This window comes from Cotesia glomerata, linkage group LG5, assembly GCF_020080835.1.
Source record: "Cotesia glomerata isolate CgM1 linkage group LG5, MPM_Cglom_v2.3, whole genome shotgun sequence".
Lineage (NCBI taxonomy): Eukaryota > Metazoa > Arthropoda > Insecta > Hymenoptera > Braconidae > Cotesia > Cotesia glomerata.
In genome coordinates, this window is record NC_058162.1 from 24,901,377 (window position 1) to 24,921,884 (window position 20,508).

Sequence of the window (20,508 nt, forward strand, 5' to 3'; positions counted from 1 at the left end):
CTTACCTAACAAATAGAAAAAACATTGTATTTTATAATGGTTTTCTATCTCCAGTCTTTTACTCAACATCAGGAGTACCTCAAGGATCCAATCTTGGACCACTATTATTTATTATCTTTGTCAACGATGTTGGATCGTTACTATCAGTGCACTTGGATTTATTTGCTGATGACGCAAAATTATATCACTCTATAAATAGTGCATGTGACTGTACTGTTCTGCAGGATAACCTGGTTACATTTGCGGAATGGTGCAGTAGCAATAAACTGTTATTAAATCGAACTAAGTGCAAGATAATAACGTTTCACAAGTCTAAAAACCCTATCATATACGACTATTCCATAGATGGGACGATTCTGTCTCCATAGACAGAGTCTCCATAGTAAATGATCTTGGAATAACATTTGACTCTCAACTTACGTTCACTGATCACTATAGATAGATAGATAGATAGAAAAATTTATTTGATCCTAGAGTTCTAAGCTCCTTCAGGACCATCAACAATACATAAATTTTATCATTTACATGTATACATTTGATACAGTGTTTTTAATACAATTTAAATATTTGATATTAAATTATTAAAAGTAAGAACATATTAATTCTTAAAATAATAACATATTAACAGAGAAATAATAACATTAACATTTATTGTAAGAAGAAGTCATAGCAAGCCTGTTGAAATTGTTCGAAATTGTCAATTAATGTAATTTCGGCCGGTAACGAGTTCCAAACTTTTATACCATGAATTAGGAAAGAGTTTTCATAAATTGCACAATTACTTCTTGGCAGACGTAGATAATCATTCCTGACGTCACCTCTCCTTAGCACAATCGGCAGAAATTCTAAATTCGATTTAAATAATTGACAGTAATTTAACTTAATTTCTTTGTAAAATAAACAAGCTATGAAATAATCTCTTCTAACATCAAGTTTTAACCAGCCTAATTTTTTATAATACGGAGTAGTGTGCTCAAATCTCGAAATTTTAAAAATATATCTTATACATGAGTTTATTTTACGCTGCAATCTATGCTGTAATTTGCCTGAGATGTTTGTATAAGCAGCACAGCAGTAATCGAAGATGGGAAAAATCAAGGTCGTAACCAATTTTATGCGTAACTGTTCATTAAAAATCTCATTATTAATTTTTAGTTGTGCTAGCGTTTTCATCGCACGAATACATACGCTTACAACTTGATTCTCCCACGATAGAGTATTATCAATTATCAAACCCAAGTATTTAACTGATTGTACATATGGAATCACATGATTACTGACAATTATATTTTGGGCACTTTTACAAAAATTACTGCTCTCTGCCTACTTCCTAGTATAATAGCACTAGTTTTTGTAGCATTCAATTTCAAGCAATTTAAATTGCACCAATCAACAATTTTTTCTATCTCATTATTCAACACTATACTAACATTATAAGATCGTCTATGAGAACACTGGGTTTTATCATACGTACTACTAAAAAATTTAAGAACTATAATGTTGTCAAAGCCCTGTATGTTGCACTTGTTAGGCCTAAACTCGAGTACTCATCAGTAGTATGGTCACCAACATATAAGATCCATACTAACAACATTGAGAAAATACAGCGTAAATTCCTTAAATATTTCTCATTTAAAAAGTTTGGCATATACCCGGACCGTGGATATGATTATCTTACCATGTGTGTGGATGCGAACTTACTGACTCTTGAAGAGCGCAGAATTTGTGCATCAATATTATTAGTATCCGGACTACTATCCAATGAAATTGATTGTCCCAGATTTCTGGAACGGATTCCAATATTAGTACCGCAAAGATGCTTAAGATCTGATCAGCCTTTCTATCCACCTCGGCAGAGGAGCAACTTCATCCTTACATCACCTATTAATAGACTGATTAACGCCTGTAATTATATAGTTCAACAGAATAGTGATATTGACCTGCTTGGCTATCAAACGCGCTGCAGCGCCAATGTTCTAGCATCCATCATAATTAACTCTAGACAATTAAATTAGCAAAAGCATATGATCATGCTCCACTGCCTTAATAATAATTATATTTATTGTATTGAGCTTATATATACTATCTTATTGTAATAATAAGTATAAATATGCGAATATTTTATTATATAAATCAAATTTAAACACCTGTACTTTTAGTTAATAGTTTAAAAAATATGTTTCTTTTATAATTGCTCATTGCAACATGTGTAATATACCTTCTAAAATACATTAATGTATCTTTTTGTATCCTCATAATTGGCCATACAGGCTGTCAGGATTTATTAATAAAGAAAATAAAAATAAAATAAAAATTTAAAATTGTGACTTTCAATTCTTCGGTTTCTGGTAATTATTTCCGAAGCTTCGACTGACCAAGGCGACAACCCGATCAGCTTGAAGAGTAAGTACTGATTAACCACAAAAAGCCGATAACACACTGACTTTATTTTACGATAATTCATTTTTAATTTCTCTGTAATTCACCCGTTTTGTATTCAATCACATTCACTGGACTAGTGATTGCTTTGATGTCACGGTCGTTACTAATCAACGGTATAAAAATATTCGATTTTACAGCTAGCTTTTATTATTCTCTAATAATGGATTAATAATTTATTCATATCACTGCTGCTATATTGATATATCGTGAAGTGCAATTTTAAAATAGCGTGCTCGAAGAAAAGCTTTCTGCTTTATTAACATTAACCATCGTCAGTAAAAAAAGAGTTGATATGGAATTGTACAGCAACAATTAAATATTAGTCACATACGGAGTTGATCAATTTACTTCGCATATATTGGAACAGTTATTTCAAGAGGTTGCATGCGCTTATGATTTTATAAAAAATTTTTAACTATATTTAATTCTCAGGTTATGACATCATATTATTTATCAAAAATGGAACGATACAAACGAAATTTTATGTCATTTTACAGAATTGTTTCCACCCAGTTTAAATATCAAACGTAGCACGAGTACAATTTTTATTATTTTTATTAATAATTACCAAATACACTTGTTAGAATAATCTGTATTATTAATATAAAAGAATAAGAAAAATTTTGTGGCCAGTGTATTAATATCGCGTGCCTAATGCCAAAAGGGCGTATAAAAAGTTATTAGCCCTTTTGGCTTTGCAAAACTAAACGGGCGTATAATTTTTTTTTTGGTGCCAATCCTTTTGTAAACATGTTCTAAGCCTAAAAATGAAAAAAAAAAATTCCAAAGCCAAAAGGGCGTATGTCTCAAGTTATACGCCCTTTTGGCTTTAGTACACTGAAAATTTAGTGATCTAAAACCAAAAGGGCGTATAATTTTTAACTTCCCGTTAAGGTGTTTTTCATTTTATGCATACATATTATGGGTTTTAACACCAATTTTACGTAACGGAATCGGTGGTTTGAATTTTTAGACGAGTAGAGCATACCTACGCTTGCGCTTAAAGTATACAATTAAACAAAAATATATCTTTTATTGCAGCTATTGCGGGCAAGGAATTATTATAATAATTCGAAGTTAAAAAATACTAGAAAAAACTAATATCAAAATACGGAAAGTTTATTGGGGTACAATTCCTGCACCTTCTATACGTGCATCTTTTACATTTTCGTCTGAAAAAAAAAGAAATTTATAAAAAATATGAACATTTTAGTACGCGAAAAAATTTTTAATTCATATGCTTTTTTAATCATTGGTCTGTCCAAGATGATGAAAATTTGAAGTTACTACCATCGAAAATGTTGACTTTTAAAAAATTTTTTTTATCCAAATTTTCTCCCAACAATTTTGAAGACTATTTTTCGAAATTTTGAAAAATCCTGATTTTTTTATATACGCCCTTTTGGCTTTAGACCGACAATGTCCTAAAGCCAAAAGGGCGTATATCTTAAGATACGCTTTTTTGGCGTTAGTACGTCAAAAATTTTTTTTCTGTAGATCTTTACGTTTCGAGCGATTCTAGAAAGAATGGCAAAAAAAATTTTTTTTATACGTCCTTTTGGCATAAAACCTTATCTAACTGCTGTAATACGCCCTTTTGGCATTAGGCACGCGATATGATAAAATGGGTTTTTATGGTTAAATTTGGTATCGTTGGAAAAGTCTTGACCTGGAGTTGTGCCTTTTCATGGTTTCATATCATTTTCACCAATAGTCAATTTATTATGATGTATTTAGGCTGCATTCGAAAATGCTCTATCTTTAGATATATAATTAAGAAATGACCTTGTATCTCGCGAACTATTGACATTTTTAAAAAAATATGATGAGAAATGGATAATTTATACATGGTATCGCTTCTATACTATGATGTTACGTGTAATATAGTCTAAAAATTGCGTGCTAGAAGAAAAGCTTTCCGCTTTACAACTCTGATCATTGTCAATAAAAAAAATCGATATGGAATTGCACAGCAACAACTAAATATTAGTCGCATACTAAGTTATTTAATTTTCTTCGCGTTTGTATAAATCAATAGTTTTTAGTAAATTAAAATTGACAACACTTGATTCTCGGATTATGATTTATAATACAGTATTATTTCTCAAAAATGGAACAATACAAACTTGTTTATAATTAACTCCAAAAATTACCAGATATTTTTGTTGAAATAAATAATTTTGAATTAATTGGCAGATAAGCTGATGTAGAATTGAACAGAAATAACGAGATACGAGGCAATAGTGGTGGAAACCTGAAATTTTATTATCAAAATGATATCGGATATTTATCGTATCGTTAAAAGTAAACTTACAATAATCAAAAGAGCGCGATCTAGTGGTATTATTCCACAGCAGGCGAATTCAACAGTCAAATATGGAAGGTGAGAAGAAAACTTCACTAGCTATAATCAGTCAAATTCATATAATTATAATTAATTAAAAATTTTTTTCACAAATGATGCAAAGATATGATTCACTTACTTTTTTGAATAATTTTTCATCCATATCAAATCGATCTCTTAGTAAGTTGATAATTCTGACGGTTTCTTTATTCTGAAAACATTTAATTTTTGCTTGAAACAATTTTATAAATTTTTGAAGATATACTTCTTTTGGCGCGTTAGGCAAAAATGATGAGGTTAAATTTTTACGATGCGCGCGCACACCGTCAGGAAAAACCGACACCCTGAAGTTACACGGAATAAAATAATCTGTGGAAATGACAGATATGGGAATGTTAAATTGACATGGCCAGATTTTGTTAGATTTACAAAGAAAAACTGTCAAATTTACAGAAATAATATGTGAAAATAACATAACCATAAGATGTCAGATTTACAGATAAAAACTGTCAAATTAACAGTAATAATATGTAAAAAGTTAATTAGGGGAGCCTGGGGCACGACGGTCCCCTTAACGGTTTTTGAAGGTTCAAGACGGTTTTTGCGGCTTTTAACTATCAAATTCGTTTATTTTCCGTCTGTTTCGAATAAATCAGTCGAAATTTTGCAAAAAATCAGCCAAAAATTTTTTTTTGTGAGCTACGACGGTCTTCTCCCAAAAAAATCATATGCAAACAAATTTTATTTTTTGAAGCCAATGTCATCAAAATCTAGATATTCTCCTCCCAGAAAACATCGTCGAGGGAAAACCACGATTCTTAAGTATCGCCCGAAGTCTTGAGTATCGCTGAGAACAAAGAAAAAAATCAAAATGAAGCAAAAAAAAGACCTCAGTTAAAAAAAAAAAAAAAATTAGATTAAAACAAAAAAATTTGAAAAAATGCTTACATCTTTAAAAATGTCAATAGTTCACAAGATTCAAAGTTATTTCTTAATTATTGATATTTTTAAAGATGCACTGAGAAAAAAAAATTTTTGTCCAGAAAAAAATTTCTTGGCTCAAAAATCGTTTAAGGAAGTACCTCCACGAAAAGCATATATCAAGAAATTTATGGGATTTTTTTTATCGAAAGATAAATATATTAATAATTTACCACCAAAATTTCAGATCAATTCACCGTACCGTTTTTGAGTAATTAATTTACAAAATTGCATCTTTTACACGTAGAGGTATAGAGAGATGGTAAAGTTAGTATGAAATCTTCCGTACCACTCAAGTGATGCAAATAGATTTCATACTAACTTTACCATCTCTCTATACCCCTACGTGTCAAAGATGCAATTTTGAAAATTAATTATTCAAAAACGGTGCAGTGAATTGATCTGAAATTTTGGTGGTGAATTATTAATATATTTATCTTTCGATAAAAAAAATTCCATAAGTTTCTTGAAATATGCTTTTCGTGGAGGTACTACCTTGAGATGAATTTTAGTTTTTTGACAAAAAAATATCAATATTTATCATAATAAAATTTTTGCATTAATTTCGATAGATTTACAAACAAATAGATTCACTTGAATTAAACAATAAATACTTCGATTAATTCGATCAATACTTGAGACAAGAAAATATATTCTTGAAAATTATCAAGTAACATCGGTATAAGTTTATATCTTTAAAACTGTCAATAGTTCATAAGATACAAGGTAATTTCTTAATTATGTATTTAGGGATAGAGCATTTTTGAATGCAGCCTACACAGAAAAAAAAATGTTCTTGAATCAAGTATATATTTTTGAAGAGCTCAATATTCTTGGCTTGAGTAGAAAAATTCTTGATTTAAGAAAATTTTTCTTGATTTAAGGAAACTTTACTTAATTCAAGAATTTTTCGTCTTGATTCAAGACAATTACCCTCTTCAAAATTATATTCTTTGTTCAAGAATTTTTCTCTTGAATCAAGTTAATTTTTTTTTCTGTGTAACTACTTATCATCATAAATTGACTATTGGTGAGAATGATATTAAATCATGAAAAGGCCCAACTCTAGGTCAAGACTTTTCCAACAATACCAAATTTAATCATAAAAACCCATTTTGTCATATAAATACACTGGCCACAGAATTTTGCTTATTCTCTTAACAGTATAGATAAATCTAATATTCATTATTATAGTTATATGTATCTTAATGCTTTTTACTTTCTATGGTTTGCAGATTTGAACAATTATTTTATGTGACCTAATTTTTTTACCTAATTTTTTCAGTTAAAACTTTAATTTTTAAAATATTTTTTTGTTTATTGTTTACATTTCACGAAATGTGAAATTCTTACTCATAAATAACAAGTTCAATTTTTGTTTTAACATAAATTTAACTTTTTTTTTTTTAAAAGTGAATTTCACATTTTTTTAATGTCATTATTACATTGAAAAACTGTAAAATTAACAGTTTTAGATTGACAGTTTTCACAATGTGAAAATAACATTTTTAACTTTGTAAAATTGACATTTTTGGGTTGACAGCGGTAAATCTGTAAATTTGACAGTTTTTTCTGTAATTTTGACAGAGTCTTTTTTTCCGTGTAGCTACTCAACATTTTAGTTTTTCAAAAAAAGTTACCAACAAAATAAAAATAAGTACATCTACGTATGTTTGCGTGAGAACTGGCAACTGTATTCACGATATTTTATATAAATATATATTTTTAACTTCCCGCTAAGAAAATTGAAAATTTCTAATAATGGGGAGTTATTGATGTAATATCAAAAATAAAAAGAGTATACGCAAAAAGCGTAGGCCATCAGGTAGTATTTAAGTCTAGCTGTAAGATACCATGTCTGGAGTGTATGAGTGCAAGAGAGAAAGAATGAGAACGAGAGTATGTACTAACCCAGATAGCAAAATGACGTATTAAGTTATTCCGAATGAGCTCAGATTTCTGATTTGGACGTCAGAGTCTACGTCTAAAAGACGTCTTTAAGACCTTCTGAAGAGGTCGAATGCGCCGCTTATTGTAGACTTTAAAAACTCATCAAAACGAGCTCTTAAAGAGCTCTTTTTTCTGAACTCGCACAAATAAATGATTTTTTATCTCTATACGCTATTATAATGATAACAATAATAAGAACACAACAAAAATAATGTTAATAATAATAATAATAATAATAAAAGTAAATTATAAAAAATAATTCAGAGTTTCATGAAGCACCGATGCTGATTTCGAATGTTTATTATTTTAATTAGACCTAATATTGTCGGTTTAAAGAGAGAAAGTGAAAATCGCAATTGCCGTAACTAAGATTCGAACCCTAGTCGCGCGCGTGCTAGATCGATACCTAACCCCCTACGCTGTTCAAACGATATGTCGTTACACATCTCATTATTCTTATAAGCTAAGTTTATATAGTGATGAAATGTTGCGATCATATTATTTATTCTATTTGATACTGTGTATCGATAGAGAAAAAGTAGCTTTTATGAATATTTATATACTAAAAAATATTCAAAAGTCTACCTGTAATATTTTTTTAAATAGTCTATATAAATTTTGTTTACTTTTCACAATATAAAATCTAATAGATAAATTAATGAATATTAAAAATTCAACAATAATAAATAAGTATATAGTTATAAGATATCGTTAAATTCGAATAAAATGTTTAAAATTGATACATGCAAAGTACTCCTTAAATGTAGAAAGTTCACATAATTTTTTCAGATTAGAATCCAATTTTATTATTTTATCTAAATTAGTTTGATTACGAACCAGATTTTAACATTATTGCCTACTACTTCATAATATAATTTAAAATTTTTGAAAAATTTAATTAACCTGGATTAAGAGAAATGAGTTAACCTATGCCAAGTGTATATCTATATATTAATCTATTCAAATTGTTTTAAATTATTTAATTCGAATTATTTTTAATCATTTTCAATTTAATTTCTCAATCAGGAAAGTAATAAATGAAAAATGAATAAGATTTTGACAGCTTTATATTAAAATGAAATTTGTTTTTTGATTTATAATGTCTATAAGCTCATTATACGCAACTCAAAAAGAAGTCCAAAAAAGGGACTCAGTTAGATGTCAGAAAATTGACTCCAAACTTATGAGTTCATTAAGAGCTCTTAGTTCTGACCTCGTAAAAAAGAGCTCCTTAAGACGTCACATTAGGACTTCTATAAGAAGTTTTTTAAAAGACTTCATACTGAAATCTTTCTGACTTGGATGCTGACTGGGAAGGTACGTAGGTATGATTTTTGAGAGATGTCAGAGTAAGTACGAGGAGTGGGAAAAGAGGATGAGTGCTGAGGGTCAGTTGACCTCAGTGTTCCCATCCGTCACATAATTATCGTAAACGTCACATAATTTGAAGCATTATACGATCGTACATCCGACTTTGATTATGTGACGAAAAGTTACGATAAAATGAGTCTTGTACGGTAATTGTACGATAATTTTCGATATGTTTGATTTTCATTCTTATCCATGCGGGTTAACTTTCATTTATTACCTGCTCGAAGTATGCAGCACCCCGCGGGTGCCCTATCGCCCTACACAGTTTATTTTGTTATGCTAATGTTTAATAAATTAATATGAATCAATATATAAAATTGATTATTTTTTTATTTGATTTCATTTCATGAAGAAACATTTTTTTTGTAAATATTTTTCAAGAGTAAATTTATGTCCGAATTTTAAATGAAAATATTTTGGCATAAAAAAATTTGAAATATGTAAATTTAGTCAAGAACTTAAGTTTAAAATTTTTTTTTTGTGCGTACGATAATTTTTCAGAAGATCTGATAATTTGACGGCACTGTGTCGATCAGACAAGCAAAAGTTTCTGGGAACACTGGTTGACCTATGTGTGAAAATTAGTTCTATACGAGCATTTGACAAAGACGTGCCATTTTTCTTGTAAGACATTGTTCTAAATAAACTTACAATCATTTTAGATTCGACTAGTCATCACTTCTAGAAATAAGAACCTTATCCCTAGTTATCCATCTACAGGGGATATCACATTGATTTCGGTCCGATTTTCAAAAGTCGAGTTTTCATCGGATGTCCACGTTTTAAGGTCCCAGGAAGCCATTCTGATTATTCCTGCCGAGGTGTCCGGTCGTGTGTGTGTGTGTGTGTGTGTGTGTGTGTCAATGAATTTTTGTCGTACGGTTTCTCAAAAACAAATCAACCGATTGAGTTCTACGACACGTCATTCGAAAGGGTCTATCAAAACGTAGATCTGATTAGATTTAAGAGTTAATTCATCAAGCCATTCCGAAGAAATTAAAAAAAAAATTTGAATTTTTATTTTTTTTAAAAATAACTCCAAAGCGTGCGAAAAAATCATAACAAAACTATGTATATATTTTTTGTTCTTAAAAAACTGCGTCAAATGCTTTTTTGAAAATAAAAATCGAACGATGCATTCAAAAGTTATAGTTTTTTAAAAATTCGTAAAATTTTGTTTTTCTCGAAGAGCTCAAAATGTGAAAAACTGTGCTTTGAGATTGAAAAGCTCAAATATTAATCAAAAAACACATTTTAAGGTGCTTGAAATGCAAACTTAGCCGGAAGTTCTAGGGCTAGCCTGCACGGTCAACCGATTACCAGATTTTTTTAATTATGTAAAAATAATTTTTTTATGATTTTTAAATAAACTTTAGTTAACTAAATAATGCGTTATAATAAAACTTTCAATGTATTAAATACCTTTTTTTTTATTATTAGTGTCGTTTTTTCTACAAACGTAGGATAACGCGATAGATAAAATATTTAGAAAGATTTCTATCTTGTTACACCAAAGAAGTATAACTTCTAACGCGCGTACATAAGTACACACACACTTTTTTTTTTTTATTTATTGAAGAACATGAAGGACAAGGAATATTTAAATTCTTAACATACTGGTTGACTCTGAAGGCCATCCCTGCAACTTTCCGCTAATTCCAAAATTAAGCGCTCAAAATTGCACTAATTACGTTTTTGAGCTCTTCGAGCTCAAAAATATAGTTTTCGTGTCATTTTGAGCTCTGTGAGCTCAAAAATATGATTGTTGTGTCATTTTGAGCTCTTCGAGCTCAAAGCTCTAATAGCAATTTAATAAAACACTATTTTTGGAATTTTCAAACCGTAAGAATTTTTGAATGAATGAACCGATTTTCCCACAGTTGGCGGCATTTGACGAATTCTTTTAAGCCTCATGAATAATTCTTAAGTTTAAATCGATTGAATTAGAAATTCCAAAGCAATTCCGAAAAAACACATTTTCAGGTTTTCTTTCGACAACGATAATTCACGAACAAATCAGCCGATTTTGACCGGACCGGCGGCGATCGACTTGGATTTATGATGTTAAGAGCTGATTAGTTTTTAGAATCGATCGGTAAAGCCGTTTCAAAGTTATTCCAAAAATACCACATTTAAAAAAATTTTTTTTTGTGGTTTTTTTTGAGATTTTTCAAAATCTACCGGTTCGAATTGGTCCAAATTGTATTGAAAATCTAATTTTGGTCGAGTCTTTTCGAATCCATAGTGACAAAATCGCGGGAATAGTCAGGGAAGCTTAATGTGACCTTTAAACGTCAAAATCTTGTAACGTCCACGTTTTCAAAAATTATAAAAATAAATAATTTATTTGTCCCCGGCTTGAAATTTGCTCGCCGGAGTCCAGGGTCATAAACGGTGATTACATTATCAATAACAAAATATAACAAAACACTTCATTTTAAATAAATCAAAGAAAAAGGAAAACCTCTTTATTGGCCTGATCATGTTAATAACAATATAAACAAATATAATCAAATTAAACAATATAAACAATATATTAGAACACTCTTTTCACACATATTCGCGGTTCAAAATCGCGAACTAACTGTCAAGAGCTGGTTCCCCGCTTCCCCAGGAGACTAGCCGTCACCCCTGGGCCTAAACCTCTACCCCGAGAGCGAATGGAGAGTGTCCTCTTCGCCCCCACCTACACGGCTTATGATCACCTACCGTACCTCTGCTGAAGGCTTCGGCACGGGGAGAAGCACTTTCATCCGGTCGGTTCATGATACTTACCTGGGCCTTGGTCAGACTCCAGGTAGAGTATCATCCTCTGGAATTACTTGGTGAAGAGTATTCGCCCGAGTAATTCTCCCGAGAAAGAACTGCTTGCTTTATCGAGCCAAATTTTGGCGTTTATCATTTTTCCCCCAACTCTCTTGTAACGAACCGGAAGGGTCGTTTTAGACACCTGTCCGGTGCCCTCGAACTAGCATTCAAAAATAATGATTTATTATTTTAATCGTAATTTCCTTCATTTTCTATCCATTCGTCTCGCCAAATTCTAAGTTTTTATTTTCGAAACTCAATTCTTTATTATTTTAATCGTAATTTCCTTCATTCTCTATCCATTCGTTTCGTCAAATTCACAATTCTTTATTATTTTAATCGCAATTTCTTTCATTATATATCCATTCGTTGATTTTCCATACTAAATTGTCCTCGGGACTTATAAAATCTTCGCTTACCTAAATTATTTCTTACAAAATAACAATCGTCATTTCTTTCATTTTATATCCATTCATCACTTTCCCATACTAAATCTTGTTCGGAACTTAGAATAATTTTCCCAGTCTTTTAATTTCTTTTACAATTAATTCGCTCGGCTTCGTAATAATTTCTCACACGCTTATTTTCTTAATTTAATCATACCTTCGGTAACAATAATATAAAATTATTAACTAAATAAATACAATAATTAAATAATAATCGCCGCACTAATAACAATAATTGTTTCTATTAATTTTTAAGTAATTAACAACAAATAAACTAAAATACTCAATTACAAAAAGTAAAATTTGGGTCATAATCTGATGAAAACTTGATTTTTGCAAAACGGGATAAAACCAATTTACTTCCCGATTTTCAAAAATCTTCAATTTTCTTAGCGGGAACTTAAAAATTAACATCTATTTATTAATAGTTACGTACCTGTTTAATCACTTTGGTTACAGCAGTTGTCAAAAGTATAAAAAGAAATGCAGTATGTAATACGCTGGTCATAGCAAAGTATATTAAAAACTTGAATTTCAGAGATGTGATCAATTCAATTGTTATGAAGTATAAGTTATGAACTGATCTGACCGATTGGATAAAAATTACCATGGAGACAGGAATCCTAAAAAAACTACCGATATCATCACATCCTTTACAAATTTCTACATATGCGCGTTTTAAGCTTGATATATCATTCAAAACTAATTCGCGGGATCGCAGTATTTTACTTTCGTAAGTTCCTAGTTTTAAAAGTGTTGAATTGATACTCTCGAATCGCAATTTCATCATATTTATAAACATTAAATGTTGAATCAGAGGCCAACATATTAAAAAAGTGGGTAAATTCATAAAAATAATTAACGGAAGTGACTTGAGGTACAATTGCAATGATAGCAGTGTGGAGCTTATATAGAAGAAATTTAAGTAAAATATGAAGTCATTGGTGTGATCATATTTGATGTCGTAATCAGCACAACTACTTAGATTATTGTCCAACACTTGTAACCGATTGTTGATTAAATTAATCAATAACTTCTGCCGAATCATGTAAATCACTATTATTGAAATTACGCATATAATTGACAAAAATGAAAAAGGTTCTTCGAATGTTCTCGCAGCTTCTAAGCCGATAAATGATGGTGATGAATAACAAATATACAGATTATTGTAGAATAAAATTACTGTTATAAATAAAAGATTGTAAACGATTCCAGCGTATGAAAAACTGCATTTAAAATTGTGGCTTTCAATTCTTCGGTTTCTGCGAATTATCTCAGAAGCGTCAATTGACCAAGGTGACAATCCGATTAGTTTGAAAAAAAAATATTGAGTAATTACGGAAAGCCGATAACACACTGACTTTATTTTCTGATAATTCATTTTTGATTTTTCTGTAATTCACTCGTTTTTTGTTCTATTGCATTCACTGGACTAGTGTTTGCTTCGATGTTACGTTTGTTACTAATGAACGGTGCAAGAATATTCGATTTTACAGCTAGCTTTTACTATTCTCTGACAATTGATGAATAATTTATTCATGCCATCGCTGCGAAATTAATATGTTGTGAAGTGCAGTTTTAAAATTGCGTGTCTGAAGAAAAGCTTTCTGTTTAATTAACATTGATCATCGTCAGTAAAAGAAGAGTTAGTATTGAATTATTTCATTTTTACACGCTTTATATTAGCTTCACTTGTATGTCAGTTTGTCAGTATGTCAGTATGTAACTCTCCGTGGGTAATCTGCGCGCCTGCGGCCTTCCTTGGTTCTGGTAGCCGTTTCTCAGGCTCGCTCTCCGAAATCGAACTCTGATTCCCCGTATTTATAATATTTATAAATAATTATTTTTTATTAGCTTCACTTGTATGTCAGTATGTCAGTATGTCAGTATGTAACTCTCCGTGGGTAATTTGCGCGCCTGAATATTTTTGATAATCAACAAATAATAGTTTAAAAACTAAAAATCACGCTTTTATAAATAAACCAAACTAAAAGTAAAAATAAATAATAGTTTAAAAACTAAAAACACGCTTTTTATAGAAAACCAAATTAAAAATAGAAAATAAATTTAAATTAAGAATAGTGTTAAAAATTTCAATAAATATAAATTAATAATAGTGTAAATAAAAAATGTATTTTATTTTAAAAAGCGTGGGGTGCTTTTTAAGATATTATCAAAATGATAATCACTCTACTCATATCTGTCAATAAAATATTTATAACTATTGACACCATGCACCTCACGCTTTTTTTAAAATAAAATACATTTTTTTTATTTACACTATTATTAATTTATATTTATTGAAATTTTTAACACTATTCTTAATTTAAATTTATTTTCTATTTTTTAGTTTGGTTTTCTATAAAAAGCGTGTTTTTAGTTTTTTTAAACTATTATTTATCTTTTCATATATTTAAATTTATAGTTTTTATTTTTTACTTCAGTAACATCTACATTTATTTACTTTTTTGCACGACTCATGATGCGAAGCATCAGAGAGTGCTTTACGATCGAAAAATTGTTTTCGCCTCATTTTGGCGGCTATTTTTATTATTATAGCCTTGTTAGTTCACAGAATCAAGATATTTTGCATACTATTGTCGAGATAATTTAATGGAGATTAATTTCATACTTTTTAAAAATTGATTTACTGCAATAGAATTGGAAAAAAACACCAAAATAGGTCAAAAAATTTTCCTGTCCGTCATGTGTGAAACCCGAAAACACTGTAACTTGTGAAAAAATCCATTATTTGAGTTAAATTTTTTTTTAAAAAATTCTAATCGACGATTGTAGGTCACTGAATGCGAATGATTAATTAATTCAGTGTCGTTTAATTGCAATTAATAAAAAGACCATTCGGCAGCCGAAATGGAAGTAGATTTCATCATGAATAGAAAAAAATATAACGAAGATTGTATACAGAACTAGGGCTTTTAACTTATATGCAATCGACAAAAATATATATCGACGGACAAATACTAAAACCAGTGCAATAGCAAATTTCATAATTGGCATAGGGGAATGGGGCATAATTTTTAGACTACACATATGACATGGTACTCACATTAAAGCTTATTTAAAGAGCTTTCGGATGCAATTCAGAATTGCAATAAGTTATCCCATTCAAAAGTTATTCGAGTTCGAAAGTGAAGAAATATGAATTTTTATGATTTTCAAAATTTTGAAATCCTGGTATTTCTAAATTACTTGACCGATTAAGCTCATCTTCGAACTTGACTTTGGTATTTATCTGTAGAATAAGTATGTTGAGTTTGGTAGAGATCCGTTGTAAATTGGCGACGCTATCGTCCTGACAAGCCGCGTTATATCCCATATATATATAAATATATATATATATATATATATATATATATATATATATATATATATATATATATATATATATATAAATACATATATATATAAACTTTTGAACCATATGCATTTTCTGAATTCGCTTGACGAGCTGAGTCGAAATATAGCAAAATTTTTCAAAAGTTCCGTCATGAGGACCAATGCAATAGTTAGATTTCTATGAAATCTACTAAAAAACGAAAACTACAAGACTGTATATCTATATATATCCATGTAAAATTAACATGGATGGTGATATATCTATATCTATAGATATTATGTACATTTTATTCCACCAGGGGCGCTTGTGCAGTACCTTCCTACTACAGCTGTTTTTTCGGCAATTAATTTTGAACGACTTAAGTTTTTTTTTTTTTTTTATATTTCATAATTAAATGAACATTATGAGTCGTGCACTTTTGGATTTTCCAAACTTTTCATATTTTAAGTAATGATTTCTTCATTAGAAAAACTTATGCGATAAATCAATAATATTTTCAACAAATTTGCAATAAAAAGTGATTAAATGACACAATTATGAAAGAAATATTAACACTTTTTTCATATCTTTTCACAAAACACTTAATAATTCAAATTTTGTACGGAAATTATTCTAAAAAACTTCAATAGAAAAAAATTGACAAAAATCGTAGTTATAAATTAATGAGAGATTGAACTACTGCCAAATTGAACAGCAATGACAAGGTACATTGCAATGGTACCCGTAGTCTGAAAAAAAAAAAAAAAAAAATGAAAATAGTGTCTAGAGAAGAAATATCAATACTTTTTAAAGTAAAAAAGTTAAAAAATTTACTTACTATCCCTAAAAGCGTACGGTCTAAGGGTAAGATGTCACATGCTGTTAAATTAATTTCCAAATGAGAGAGATCATTCGAGAAGAATAATAACTGGAATAATATAATTTAATAAAATTTATCCTACTGAAAGAATTTATTTATCCTTATAAAAGATACCTTCTTCATAATTTTTTCATCCATTGTATTTTTATCAGTCAGTAAAGTTATAGTCTTCGCCAGTTTGCAATTCTAAGAAGAAAAAAAATATACAGTGTAATAATTAATAATTAATATCGAAATAAAAATTTATATATAAAAAAATTATTTATTTAAAGTTTCTTCTGATCCTTTTTTCTTTATTAAATATTTTCTAAACTGATTTTAAAAAAAGAATAAATTTTTAACGTAAAAAAAAAACAACATAATTTGTTGTGACGTCATTATACCTGTTTGACGTTAGATGGCGTTGCGCATCGGATAGAATACTACGTCACTACCGTTTGAATTTAAATTTGAAAAAACAATTTTAAAATTACTTTTTAAAATGAATTTTCTCAATTTCTTTTATAATTTCTTTCAATAACTTCCGCTTAATTTCAGAAAAACAATAAAATTACAAAATATGCATACTGAGAGAACAATTTATTTGAATCAAATGAGACTCGTTTATTATAAAGAAATCTCTTATTTAAATACTACCGACTAATACTTATTTGACACAATTAAATGAATTTATTTGAGACAAAGATATGGTTTCAGTATATGTATTTAAATGAAATAGTTATTTGTTTGTAGAACAAATATTTCTTCAATACTTTAAAATCATTTATTTCAGTCAAATCAAATTTGTTAACTATAAACAAATGTGATATTTGAATGTCGATAAAGAAATCATGCTCTGTAATATTGTAAATAATATCTGACCTATTTTTAGGGTTATGAAAGTTTATTCATATAATTTATATTGGGTTATCTTCTAATAAACTAAAATTATGAGATCCGAGTTGGATTTTTATAGTTTTTTTTCCATTGTAAAATTCATTAAAAATTTATGTATTTATACAAAATTACTCAATTTTAACAGGCAACAATAAAGGTATTAAAATTACGATAACTCAAATAGCGACAGTAGCGACACAAACGTCTTATGATTTATTTCAAACGAGATTTGTTAACTATTAACAAATCTTATTTGAATGAAATAAATCGGCGAATTCAATCAAATAAACCAAAACAAAATATTATTTGGTTGAAAGTAATCCAAATTTAAATCAAACAAATTTGTTTATATTAAATACGTATTTTTAAGTTATTTTAAATAAATCAAAGAATTTAAATCAAACAAACTGTTTTCTCAGTGCAATTTCTCTATTGAAAAAGAAGAAAAAAATTAGGAAAACGGTTGACCCTGAAGGCCATCCCTGCAACTTCCCGCTAATTCCATACTTAGGCGCTTAAAATTGCACCAATGACGTTTTTGAGCTCTTCGAGCTTAAAAATACAATTTATGGGTTATTTTGAGCTCTCCGAGCTCAAAGAGATTGCTTTCCTATGCTTTAAAGCTCTTCGAGCTCAAAAGTCTAATAGAGATTTGATAAGACACTATTTTTTGAATTTTTAAACCGCAATAACTTTTGAATGAATAAACCGATTTTTACGCGGTTAGAAGCATTCGACGCAGTTTTTCAAGCCTCACAAAGAATCTCAAATTTTGAATTGATGGCGCTAGGAATTTCGGAGTTATTCTGAAAAAACACTTTTTTCAGTTTTCTTTCGTTCACGATATCTCTCGAACGAATCAACCGATTTTGACCGGGCTGGTAGCGATCGACGTGATTTTTTGAGGTTAAGATCTGATTAGTTTTTGGAATTGAACCTTTAAGTCGTTTAAAAGTTATTCCAAAAAAACCACATTTGAAAAAAATTTTTTTTTCAGTTTTTTTACGATTTCTCAAAATCTATTGATCTGAATCGGTCCAAATAGTTTTCAAAATCTAAGTTTGATCAAGCCCTTTCGAATGGCACCAACCGCGATGAAATCGGTCAAGCCGTTCAAAAGTTATAACACACACACATACATACAGACACCGTGACAACCTCGCGGGGATAGTCAGGGAAGCTTCCTGTGACCTTCAAACGTCGAGATCTGATGAAAACTCGATTTTTGCAAAACGGGGTGAAAACAATAACTTCCCGATTTTTGAAAATCTTCGATTTTCTTAGCGGGTAGTTAAAAAATATCTGTTTGATATCTCACCTGTTTTTTAATTGTCGTAACACTGGAAGTAAAAACCAGAAAAACAAATACGATCCAAATTAAACGCAGTATCACTACGAGCCATGATACGTAAAAACCTTTAACTTTCAACAACGTCAAAATACAAAGGTATACGCAATAAATAACCCTTTCAGCGAAGCACAAAATCGTTATCAAAATAGGAACTCCGTAAAAGTCAGCAGCATCATGGCACATCCCGTAAAGTTCGATATACGTAGACTTAAGGTTATCTATATTGTAGAGAATTGATTCGCGTGTTAGAACTTTTTGAGTAACTGAAAAGATTTGCGGGTAATTATCATTGCTTTTTGCCAGACTAAATTTAGAAATAATTAAATCAATGCTTCTAAATTTGTTTTCAACCATATTAAGCAGCATTGCGTATTGGATCATAACACCTCCCCCGATGACCGTAGGCAAATTTTCAAAAAAAACTCGATGTGCTGGGAAGTTCCAAACGTCCACTATTATAATGCACCAGATAGTTGCCAATAAATTAATAACGAAGATAACATCGTTAGTGTAGTCGTATTTCAATTTGTGATTTTCGCACTTTTGTAGCAGCTTGTCGACAAACTTGAACCGATTGTAAATGTTTATGAGTTTCTTTTGTCGAATTATGTAAAGCAACGGAATCACACTAGCGCACAATATTGTAATAAATAAAACTTCCACCATTATTAATGGCATGAGCTTTCCAGGGTAATCATCGGATAGTGATCCACTAAATAGTTCACAGATACCGAGAACGATTAGAAGAAATATCAGCAGAACATTATAGTATGCCCCGACATATGAAACATTTAACAAATCCTCTTGCTTGCTACTAACTTCCCACGGTGCTAATCCGAGGGTTTTGCACGAAATTCGTTGAAGATATTTGTAAACTTGATGAAAAGCTGAATTATTGCGAGTATTCTTCATTGTTGATATTTGCTGGGTCTTTTATTCAGTAGCTTCACCAAATATGTTGTCGCAATAGATCAATATTGACTCGTTCTGTGCGAATGTTCTGTCACAAATGCAACTGTGAAATTATCAGCACGTTATTGCTGTTTGGTTCTTTATCTTGATTTTTTTTCCGCAATTATTTTTATGCATATTTTACTTCTCTTTGCTAATTATTGATATGCATATTTCAATTCTGCTGCTTTATGACCCAAATTTTACTTTTTGTATTTGAGTATTTTAGTTTATTTTTTTATTAATTACTTAAAAATTAATAGAAACAATTATTGTTATTAGTGCGGCGTTTATTATTTAATTATTGTATTTATTTAGTTAATAATTTTATATTATTGTTACCGAAGGTATGATTAAATTAAGAAAATAAGCGTGTGAGAAATTATTACGAAGCCGAGCGAATTAATTGTAAAAGAAATTAAAAGACTGGGAAAATTATTCTAAGTTCCGAACAAGATTTAGTATGGGAAAGTGATGAATGGATATAAAATGAAAGAAATGACGATTATTATTTTGTAAGAAATAAATTAGGTAAGCGAAAATTTTATAAGTCCCGAGGACAATTTAGTATGGAAAAATCAACGAATGGATATATAATGAAGGAAATTGCGATTAAAATCATAAAGAATTGTGAATTTGACGAAACGAATGGATAGAGAATGAAGAAAATTGCGATTAAAATAATAAAGAATTGAGTTTCGAAAATAAAAACTTAGAATTTGGCAAAACGAATGGATAGAAAATGAAGGAAATTACGACTAAAATAATAAA

The 20,508-nt window shown here is 29.7% G+C and overlaps 2 protein-coding genes and 1 long non-coding RNA gene across 3 annotated transcripts in view; 1 reads left to right on the forward strand and 2 right to left on the reverse strand.

Moving 5' to 3' along the window:
* LOC123265602 overlaps positions 1-20,508 on the forward strand; it is a 52,466-nt gene that overhangs the window by 18,664 nt on the left and 13,294 nt on the right. The gene's annotated exons all lie outside the window — the stretch shown is intronic.
* On the reverse strand, positions 4,319-5,015 carry LOC123265606. The gene is made up of 3 exons (XR_006509616.1): positions 4,926-5,015; positions 4,757-4,846; positions 4,319-4,696 (listed from the first exon to the last, which is right to left on the reverse strand). It is a non-coding gene; the product is annotated as an uncharacterized LOC123265606 (long non-coding RNA).
* Positions 16,304-19,924, reverse strand: LOC123265595. The gene is made up of 4 exons (XM_044729387.1): positions 18,754-19,924; positions 16,674-16,745; positions 16,518-16,607; positions 16,304-16,428 (listed from the first exon to the last, which is right to left on the reverse strand). Exons 1-4 carry the CDS (start codon positions 19,696-19,698, stop codon positions 16,360-16,362), a joined length of 1,176 nt encoding a protein of 391 aa, XP_044585322.1. The 5' UTR covers positions 19,699-19,924; the 3' UTR covers positions 16,304-16,359.

Excerpts from the sequence above, each read along its gene's own strand:
- LOC123265595 (XM_044729387.1), bottom strand. The coding sequence starts at position 19,698 with ATGAAGAATACTCGCAATAATTCAGCTTTTCATCAAGTTTACAAATAT. Across the intron at positions 16,746-18,753 it reads TTACGACAATTAAAAAACAG|AATTGCAAACTGGCGAAGAC; the intron begins GTGAGATATCAA and ends TTTTCTTCTTAG. Across the intron at positions 16,608-16,673 it reads ATGAAAAAATTATGAAGAAG|TTATTATTCTTCTCGAATGA; the intron begins GTATCTTTTATA and ends ATATTATTCCAG.